Raw genomic sequence first — 11,524 nt, forward strand, 5'->3', positions numbered from 1 at the left:
TAGATGGGAAGTGTTTAACCTGCAAGCGTGCCCCACTACATAATTAAAAATCAAATGCATAGTAGGATGTATAGTAAACCATGTAACCAGAAAACATTAGAAATTAAGTTTATGTAGAGGGCTTCTACAAATAAATAAGAAAAACATTCAAAATGAAAAGAATAAAGATAATTTGCATAAAGGCAATTTAAAGAAGAGGAAATAGACATGTGAACATATAAAACATCAACTTCTGCAGTAACAGAGAAATTAAATTAAAGCAAATTACTATCTCATTTCTGTCAGATAACCGAAATGTGAAAATCTGATAGCATTAAGTTTTGACCCAAATAGGGAGAAGACTATTAAATTTCTCCAGATGGAGAAAAGCAACCACATAAAGAACATTTATTTAACAACTTCAAAGAAAAATTGCCTGAATATTTAATAAAGAAGAAGATGTATATATTTAAAAGTCAAGCAATTCCAATTCTGTTATCTACATTCAAGTAATTCCAACATTTGAACAAGGAGGCATTTACAAGGATAGTCACATCAACCCTGTAAGCAGAAGTATAACCATTCAAGTACAGAATGAATATAATGAATTACATATGAAGTCAAAATACATGAACTATTACAAGCAAAGAAACAGTTATCTATATTATTTTCTTAGATAAATCTTAAAAAATAAAATGCTGAGTATAAAAAGCATCAGAATGATATATGTTGCATGACACTACTTATGAGAAATTTCAGAATATAATCACAATATAATATATTGTTTTGTGATACATAGCTATAACAGTAAAATTGAAAAGACATACATGGAATCTTCCCAATAGTAGTTATACTTTAAAAATAGAATAGTACTAGGAGTTACTCTTTAGTTTTTTCTGTAACATTTGGAGAGAGCTATTGAAAATATAGCAAAATTAAATATCTGTTTACCATCATTGCCAGGAAAAAATGTGTCTGCACATAATTTTGTGTACTGTTCCATGTAAGAATTATTTAGTATTTTTTTAAAAAAGTTTAAAAGTTGGATGGTGGCAACCACAGCTTTACCTAGTCCAATCAATTCATAGAAGGAATAAGATAACTCCTGTTACCTATAACTTTGACAGATGTACTTTTAATAGGCCATAAAATGCCAATAAAATGCCAGAGAAAAAACTTTTAACTGTTTAAGCACTAGAAATTATTCATCCAAAAATAAACAGCACAGAGACATCCTACCACAGTTAAAATATATACTTTTTGAGTACACAAAAAGAAAAAGTGAAAAGAAAATCAGATCATCTGGCTTAGCAGTGGAAGACATGCCCCCAAGATGTTAGTCTTCAGCAAAGTTGCAGGATACAAAATTAATCTACATTCCAATATGATCTATCTGGAAGAGATATTAAGAAAACAATTCTTATTCCATCACATCAGAAAGAAAATACCTAAGAATAACTTTAAGCAAAGAAGTATAGATTTGTATATTGAAATCTGTAAGACATTGATTATAAAAATTGAAGACAAAAAATAATGGGAAGATATTTTGTTGTTACAGACCGAAAAAATTCAATTGTTAAAATATCCATACTACCCAAAGCATTTACAGATTTAATGAAACCTCTATCAAAATTCAATGACATTTTTCACAGAGATAGAATAAACAAACCCTAAGATTTGTATGAGAGACAATAGACTACTAATAGCCAAAGTGAAGTAGAGAAAGATCAAAAAAGAAGGCATCACATGACCTTATTTCAAACTATATTACAAAATTATAGTAATAAAAACAGTGTGTGGGTTTTTTTTTTTTTTTTTTGGCATTAAACAAAGACACATAGATCAATGGAGCAAAATAGAGAACCCAGAAATAAACCCTTGTATACACGGTCAATTCACGGCAAAGAAGCCAAGAATATACCCTCAAGAAAGGAACATCTCTTCAATAAATGGAATTATGAGAAATGGAAAGCTACATGCAAAAGAATGAAATTGAACTCATCAAAATGGATTATAGAATTGAATATAAGAACCACAACAGTAAAGCTCAGAAGAAACATAGGGGCTAATTTCCTTGACCTCAGTATTGGCCACAGATTTTTTTTTTTTTTTTTTTTTTTTTTTTTGTATTTGACACTAAAAGCAAGGACAACAAGAGAGAGGAAAAAAAAAAGCAAAAAGCAAGTGTGACTACATCAAACTAATAAGTTTATGTATGGCAAAATAAGCCATCAACAAAATGAAAAGGCAACCTACAGAATGAGAGCAAATATTGCCCAACATATACCTGATAAGGGGCTAATACCCAAAATGTATAAATACCTTGTATAATCATTAGAACAAAAGTCTGTCTTAAAATAAGCTGATGATCTGAATAACATTCTCCCAAAGAAGACATACTAATGACAAGAAGGTAAATCAGAAGATGTTCAACATCTCTAATCATCAGGGAAATGAAAATGAAAACCAAAAAGAGCTATCCCTTTACATCTGCCAGAATGGCTACTATCAAAAAGACAGGGAATAAAAAATTTTGACAAGAACATAGAAGAAAGGGAACCCTGCCCACTGTTATTGGAAATATAAGTTGGTGCAGCCTCTATGGCAAACAGTGTGGAGGTTCCTCAAAAAATTAAAACTAGCTCTACTATGATATTTAGCATTTCCAACTCTGAGTATTCATCTGAAGAAAACAAAAGTCAGTATCTCAAAAAGATATCTGTACCCCTCGTTTATTGCAGTTGATCTACAACAGCTGAGACATGGAAACAACCCAAGTGTCCTTTGACAGATGAATGGATAAAGAAAACATGATAAAAAAAGAAAAATTTTTCATAGATTTACAACAACATGAATGAATCTTGAGGGCATAATACTAAGTGAAATAAATCAGGCAGACAAAGTCAAATACTGTATGAAATCATTTGTATGTGGACTCTAAGACACAGGTGCAGGAACACACACACACAGACATATAGACACACAGACACACACACACCCAGACCTTATAGATACAGAGAATAGATTGGGGTGTAGGGCGTGGACTAGGTGACTATGTTCAAAAGACAGAAACATCTAGTTATAAGAGAAATAAGTCCTGGGAATGCAATATACAGCATGATGACTATAAAAAAATTAATGGTGTCAGTGTGTAAACCCTCTTGGCTCTCAAATATTTTTTTTAATTAAAAAAAATTGCAAAAGAGACACTGATGTATAGAACAGTCTTATGGACTCTGTGGGAGAGGGAGAGGGTGGGAAGATTTGGGAGAATGGCATTGAAACATGTAAATATCATGTATGAAACGAGTTGCCAGTCCAGGTTCGATGCACGATACTGGATGCTTGGGGCTGGTGCACTGGGATGACCCAGAGGGATGGTATGGGGAGGGAGGAGGGAGGAGGGTTCAGGATGGGGAACACATGTATACCTGTGGCGGATTCATTTTGATATTTGGCAAAACTAATACAATTATGTAAAGTTTAAAATAAAATAAAATTAAAAAAAAATTGGCTGCTCTGGGTCTTTGCTGCTGTACACGGTCTTTCTCTAGGTGCACTAAGCGGGGCTGCTTTTGGTTGCAGTGCACAGGCTTACTGTCCTGCCTTCTCTTGTTGTGAAGCACAGGCTCTAGGAGCACAGGCCTCAGTAGTTGCAGCATGCAGGCTCCAGGGCATGTGGGCTTCAGTAGTTGTGGCACACGGGCTCAGTAGTTGCGTCTCTTGGGCTCTAGAGCAAACCTCCATAGTTGTGGTGCCCGGGCTCAGTGGCTCCAGGGCATGTGGAACCTTCCCAGACCAGGGATTGAACCCATGTCCCCTGCATTGGCAGGTGAACTCCCATCCACTGTACCACCAGGGAAATCCTCTCGAAGTTTGTTTTGCTTTTTTTTCAGGTAGTTCGAACTGTTGAATAACAAGTTTGGAATAGAATGTATAACTACTGGACTGGAGTATCTTTCACTGGACTGAAATATGCAAAACTCAAAATAGGATGCAGTACCCAGATTGGAATGCAAGGTGAGCTGCAGAAGACAGTCACCAGAGATGCAAGAGGGAGAACTAGGGAAGATCTGGGAACCTCAGTAGTAATTCTGTGCCCTCATATGCTATGTGAGTTTGGGGATTCCTATGAAGGAACTACGGAGAATCCAAGGACAATCTGTTATAAAATAACTCAGTTAGGTCTTCCCTGGAGGCTCAGTGGTAAAGAATCTGCTGCCAAATCAGGAGACATTGGTTCAACCCCTGATACAGGAAGATCCCACATGTCATGGAGCAGCTGATCCTGTGCACCACAACTATTGAGTCTGTGCTCTAGAGCCTGTGCTCCACAGTAAGAGAAGCCACCGCAATGAGAAGAGCAACAACAGAGGAACCCCCTGTCTCTGCAGCTAGAGAACAGCCTGTGTAGCAATGAAGACCCAAACACTCTAAATTAATAAATAAATAAAATTATAAAAAGAATAAGTTATTCTTATTTGGGTTTCTTTATGAGGTGTTGAAACAAAAATAAAATGTTTGAAATTTGATTAATTTGATGTAAATGACTTCATTAGATGAAATTACATAATAAAATGAAATAGAATTTTCATTCCTTCATTATCAAGAAAGGGAAATATTTTTATTTTAGAAAACATATATATTATTAATAGCTTTTAATATTTTTACTGATTAAGCAACATTTTAGGAGAAGTTTTGTCCTCATGACAACTATAATGAGAATTATAAGATTGTACTAAAGAGTATAACTGCATTCATGACAGCAACATGGTCAAATATTTGAATTTAGAAGACCGATTGGTTCTTGCTTCCTAAACCTTTAATGAGCTAATCACAGAGTTACATCACAAATGAATATGACTTTACAGCCATGTCCATTTGGCATTCCAATACACAACTGGAGAGATTACAGAAGTCAGAAGCCTCTTCTGTGTTCATTTGTCTGTGTGATATCTGCTATTCTGAAGTTATGTATGTGCTAAAGTTACCAGTTCATATGATTTGGTGGGTAAGTGGGAAGAAAAGGGAGTTCATGGCTTATTGTTGGTCTTTTCTAGGGAAAATAGGGAGCAGTTAGTATAATTCATCTTAGAATCAAAATCAGAAAGGCAAGAGAACAATCAGAACTTGAATGAATATTTGCAGTCCCAGAATGATTCATAATGAATTTGTTTCAGATAATATCCCAGATTTTAGAAGAGATTAATTTACTACTAAATTTGGAAGTTTTAAGTGAAAAATCTCTTTCAATTTCATCCTTCAATATTAAACTCTGGCTTTTCCTTTACCAGGTTTTATCATTTTTTTAGTAAATCACAAGGGAAGGCAGAACAATGTTTAGGACAGTCTAAATCTTCCAACCTGAGTGTCAGCACATTCAGACTTGATCCAGCCAGAAGCTGCATTTTTCAGAGTCAGAGTCTATAATGCAGCTGAGGGAACATGCACCTTTACTCTCAGGAACTCAGAGCAAGGCCATATCAACAAAGGGAAAAACCACCTTCATGCTCTCCCTGCATTGTTGTGGGCATTTGTGGTGTCCTCTACTTAGTTACAAATAATTGGAAACCAGGACATCTGCTGCCTGCCAGCACCCAGAGGTGAAATGGAACAGAGGAGTAGATGTCTCAACTAAATATATACTCTCCTCCCTGCATCACTCATTAATGTGTTACTTCGACTTTAAAATCTAAGAACTGGCACTGTTTTAGATCTTTCTGTAATTTCTTTTCTACTTGTCTATTTGCCTTTGGTTCTTTTATATTAATTCATCTATCAAAACAATGAAATCAAATGGAAGATTGACAATGACATTCTACATGATCATGTACAGTATACAAAACTTCAGTCACCAAAGGGCATGGTGTCAACATTTGCTAAGTGTTACAGATGCCATATTTTATAAGAGCTCACTGTAGCATTGTGGCACAGAAAAAGTCAGCATGCTTAACTTGATTTTACAGAGAAAAATAACAAACCACTAAGAAGAGAAACTAAACACTTTGGGGTAAAAAATATGACATAAGGACAATCTAAGAACACCTGATCTAATAAATACAATTCTACTTGTAAAGGCAGCAGGATTGAATATACTGATGCTCTTCAAAGTCTACTAAGTAAAAGTCAATGTCAGATTTCAAAGATTAATATTTTTTCCTGTTAAGCATTTCATTAAAAAAACACATACAACTGAATAGATTCTGAAAGTCAGGAGTGATTTTTTATCATTTGATATTGAAGTCACTTTATTTATTGAAAAATATAAACAAAGACCTAGAACCAGGTGAGAAAAGAAAAAGACACATTAACTATTTTGGAAAAGACTGCCTTTTGTCAAGAAAGCTAAAGGGCTTCCCAGGTTGAGCTAGTGGTAAAGAACCCAGCTGGCAATTCAGGAGACATGAGATGCTGGTTCAATCCCTGGGTCAGGAAGATTCCCTGGAGGAGGGCATGGAAACCCACTCCAGTATTCTTGGCCCTTCCCAGGTGGTGCTAGTGTTAAAGAACCCATCTGCCAGTGCAAGAGATGAAGGTTTGATCCCTGTGTTGGGAACCCACTCCAGTATTCTTCCCTGCAGAATCCCCATGGACAGAGGAGCCTGGCAGGTTACAGTCCATGGGGTTGGAAAGAGTTGCACATGACTGAAGCAACAGCACAGCACACACATAAGAAAGTTAAAGATCTGTGAGTTTGTTTTAATGTGGTTATTTTTTAAGAGTCATTAAATTCTGGATAAAGAAATATAAGCATAGGCTAAATGAATGACCAGAATGACCAGTAAGTAGATTACAGGAAGGATTCATAGTGCATACTAATATATTTTGAATGGGCTGGCAAAATTATTATCAGTGTATGTCAACTTATTTAGTCTTCTGTTTCCCTCAGCTCAAACCCTTAACATGTATGTGTGTTAGTCACCGAGTTGTGTCCAACTCTTTGGGACCCCATAGACTGTAGCCACCAGACTCCTCTATCCATGGAATTCTCCAAGCAAGAACGCTGGAGTGGGTTGCCATTCCCTTCTCCAGGGGATCTTCTTAACTCAGGGATCAAACCAGGGTCTCTTGAATTGCAGGTATATTCTTTACCAGCTGAGCCATCAGGGAAGCCCTCACACACATAATACTAACTGCTTTCTCCATGATGCTTTCAGGATCTACTTAACATAATAATCAGGGAAAGAAAAGTAGAAAATTAAACATCTGTGAGCCAAAAGTTTTTCCCATCTGTGAAAAAGACCATGTGATCTATGAACATGACAAACCCCACTTCCTGTTTAAAGGAGTCACACAGGAACAGGTACTACGTATATGTGCTGCCAGGCACACAGAGACACTGAACTCTCAGCTTGAGGCAGAACTGAGCACATTTGTGCAGGGGAATCCAGGCCTCATGCCACTCTCCAGCCTGCTCTGGGTGTTCCTGGCCATCACCTTCTCTGGTAGGGATGCTTCCAAGCCTGGGTGTGAGAGGTCAGGGTGAAAGGCCTGCACACGGACACGTGGAGCTTCACAGGGACTTGGGCAGGAAAGGAGGGTTGGAGAAAAAGAAGCACTTTATAATTTCAATTTGGTTTGTCTCTGGGTCCTAACTTAATCTAAATCCCGCACTATTTTATTTACTACTTCATCTCTGTTTTCTGTTTTTTTTTTTTTTTTTTTCCCCCATAGGATCCAGTGTGGCCCAGCAAGTAACTCAAGTCCAGACATCCGTACCCAGTCAAGTGGGGCAGACAGTCACCCTGAATTGTCAATATGAAGTAAGTTGGACCACAGAATACTACAACATTTATTGGTATAAACAGCTTCCCAGGGGAGAGATGACTTTCCTTATTCGTCAGTATTCAAAAGACAGTAATGCAAGGAAGGGCCGCTACTCTGTAAATTTCCAGAAAGCAGATAAATCCATCAGCCTCATCATTTCAGCCTTACAGCTTGAAGACTCTGCAAAGTACTTCTGTGCTCTCTGGGAGCTCACAGTGCTTGAAGTAATGGGAAAAGCTGAACAAAAACCCCAGAGCTTAATAAGAGAGAGCCCCACTGCTTCAGGACCTCAGTTGAAGTGCACACCTGCACATCCCAGAAGAGATGGTAGTCCTGTGGTTGCTTCATCTGTGGTCTGAATTAGAAGATTTAATTCTAAATAAAAGCTCCTTCTAGGTGGATCACCAGGCTACAGCTGGAACCAGGTGGGCCTGCCCCACAGGAACTGGAGCCAGAAGAAGACAGGGAATCACTGTGGTTTCTCCCTCCCTTTGGTCCCCCAGTTTCCCACCACTGCTTTGGGTCCCCCATTTGAGCAGGAGGCCAGTAGACACCGAACTGGGAAAGCACATCTTATCTCCTGCAACTCCTTTCTGGTGGATCCACTTCACAGCTCTTGCCTCCCCTTTCACTAAGAGTTTCCTCTGATTGCCCAGGTTGATACAGGCTTTCAGCTCTTGCTAGTATCTTGATGCTTCCCATCTCTTCTTTGTTTTCCTTAACCCTGCCTGCAAATCTATAAATATTCCCTTCATTAAACTTTGTAGTTAAATCTTCAAGTAAATCAAAGGTCTTTCTATATTTGGAATCAGGTGTCCACAGTAACTTTCTACTAATACATTCTTCTCTTGAACTTTAGACTTTAAATCAATCATACATAACATGTGTAAACTTGTTTAAGGCTGTAAACTTGCTCCATAATAATTCAAAGTGACTGCTTCACTAAAATACACTCACATCACAAATCTGGGTGTAGTTATCTGGAATCGTTATGAAAATCATTTCCTTAGTCCTTTCTTCTTAGACTTTGTGTCACTTAAGGTACAATCAGGGAAGCAGACCATCAGTGATGTCCAATAAGAGATTAGTTATACATAAAGATTAGAACTCAGGCAGTTGCTAGAGTTGATGGAGTAGTCTATACAAGCAGAAAAGATATAAGCACGCTAATGTTCATTGCAGCACTAATTACAGTAGGTGGACATGGAAGCAACCTAAATGTCCAATGATGGAATAATAGATAAAAAAGATATGGCATATATATACAATTGAATATTATTCAGCCATGAGAAAGAACAAAACAGTGCCATTTGAAGTGGCATGGATGGGCCCAAAGATTGCCATGCTGAGTGAAGTAAGTCAGACAGAGAAAGACAAGTGTCATCTGATATGTCTTTTATCAGATGGAATTTTAAAAAGTGGTATCTATAAATGAAGGTGTTTACAAAACTGAAATGGAGTCCAGGATGTAGAAAACTAATTATGGTTACCAAAGGGGAAAGGGATATGAGGGATAAACTGGCAGACTTAGATTCACATGTACACACTGCTATATATAAAATAGATAACTAATGAGAACCTTCTGTATAACACAAGAAACTCTAGCCAATATTCTATAATGACCTATACAGGAGCACAATCTAAAAAAGAGTAGATATATGTATACAAATAACTGATTCACTTTGCTGTACAACAGAAACTAACATTGTAAAGCAACTATAGTCCAATAAAAATTAATTTTAAAAGTAGAGATAATAAATCTACTGGAAAAAATAAGAGTTTTCAGAACTTTGAAAAAACAGTGATACCTGACTTCTCATCCAGACCAATAGAAGTTACAAAGGAAAAGTATTTTTAAAGTGTTTAAGAAAATAAACAAATAAAACTTTCAAGCTAGCTTCTTATGAAAATGAATATTTTCATAAGATATATATTATATATTATAATAAGATATATATTAAAATGTCTGTGTTGAATATCAACACAGCGGAAATATCAACATGGCGGAAAGTCAATGTGCAGACTTTTAAACTATATTTACAATGCATATTTCTGAAAAAGGACTCAAATGAAAAAAAAATACATAAAGCACATACAAATTAATCAGTAAAGAAAACAGTCAAGAAGAATGGGAAAATCTTGGAGATCCAATTCAGAAATTTGATATTCAATACCTAATAAATATACCAAAAATAATATTATTATTCATCAGGTAAGTGAAAACAAAGCTTCCTCTGAGTGCTCCATCTGTGTCCTTTCAGCACCCTGAATGTACTAATGTAGCTAGGAGAATATGACCCAAGAGGACAGGGGAAAATAATGACTGTCTCAAAGAAAATAAGTGATTAAATAAATTTCCTATAGTTTCCCTCATCAAACCAATGTGGAGAAAAAAAAAAGTAGTAACAAGTCACAGATTCTGGATATTGAAGAAAAGGCAGGTTTCACTAGAAAAAAAGAAAGATGGTATTTTTTGAGCTTATTCTATATCAGACACTGTGGTATGCATTTCAGACTCATCATCTAATTTAAATATCAAAACCCTATGAGATAGGTTTTATTGTTTCATTTTTTTTTAATCTTTGGGAAATGAGCCATAACTTTCCTAACTGTGAAATGCTTCTCTACCTTTTATTATCAGCAAGAGTGTAGCATTTTAGGGGGCTCCTGAGGAGCAAGGTCTGGACTATGGAGAAGCACCTGGACTCAAAATAGGGTGGCTGGACATCTGAGTGATGGTGACGTTACTGGTTTAAACTGAAACCAAAAGTGAGCTAGAATAGAAGATTCCAAACCTAGGCACAAAGTCCCAGGATGAGTAGATGAGGAAATCATCCACTAACCAGTTAACAGTGCTGAATGCTTTAGCAAGTTTTTTATATAATAGTATGCTGGGGAAATTGAGGGCTACGATGGAGTATTATTCTTTAAACACTCCTGTGATGCTATCTTCCCAAATATCTACATGGTGTTATCTCTGAAGTTCCTTTACATCTTTACTCATCTTTACCTGGTGAATTCTTTATTTAAATCTTTCTATTTTCCTTCCTTGAGAATCAGACTCTGGCACACTGCATGTAGCAGGCATGAAAGCTGAAGCACTGCCACCTGGGGTCCTACTCAGAGGTTTTGTGATACTTACACTGGCTTCCTTGCTGCCCTCTGTGCTGAGTCTCTTCAGTCGTGTCCGACTGCAACCCCATGGACTGTAGCCCACCAGGCTCCTCTGTATGTGGGATTCTCCAGGCAAGAATACTAGAGTGGGGTTGCCGTGCCCTCCTCCAGGGGATCTTCCCGACCCAGGGATCAAACCCACATCTCTTAGATCTCCTACACTGACACTCCTACACTCCTTTACCACTCTAAATTGTGAGAAAGTCTAGTCAAGGTCAGGAAGCAACAGTTGGAACAACAGACTGGTTCCAAATAGGACAAGGAGTACGTCAAGGCTGTATATTGTCACCCTGCTTATTTAACTTCTATGCAGAGTAAGTCATAAGAAAAGCTGGGCTGGAAGAAGCGCAAGCTGAAATCAAGATTGCCAGGAGAAACATCAATAAGCAGATATGCAGATGACACCACCCTTATGGCAGAAAGTGAAGACGAACTAAAGAGCCTCTTGCTGAAAGTGAAAGAGGTGAGTGAAACAGTTGGCTTAAAACTCAACATTCAGAAAACTAAGATCATGGCATCTGGTCCCATCACTTCCTGGGAAATAGATGGGGAAACAGTGGAAACAGTGTCAGACTTTATTTTTGGGGGATCTTCAAAATCACTG

The 11,524-nt window shown here is 37.2% G+C and overlaps 1 gene segment (V, D, J or C); it reads left to right on the plus strand.

Annotated features, from left to right (window-relative positions):
• The first annotated feature begins 7,221 nt into the window (after nt 1–7,221).
• On the plus strand, nt 7,222–8,105 carry LOC112587989. The segment is given in 2 exon segments: nt 7,222–7,424; nt 7,654–8,105. Coding segments are annotated over 2 exon segments (501 nt in total).
• Nucleotides 8,106–11,524: the final 3,419 nt, after the last annotated feature.

The sequence above is a fragment of the Bubalus bubalis genome, chromosome 11 (assembly GCF_019923935.1).
Source record: "Bubalus bubalis isolate 160015118507 breed Murrah chromosome 11, NDDB_SH_1, whole genome shotgun sequence".
Classification (NCBI taxonomy): domain Eukaryota; kingdom Metazoa; phylum Chordata; class Mammalia; order Artiodactyla; family Bovidae; genus Bubalus; species Bubalus bubalis.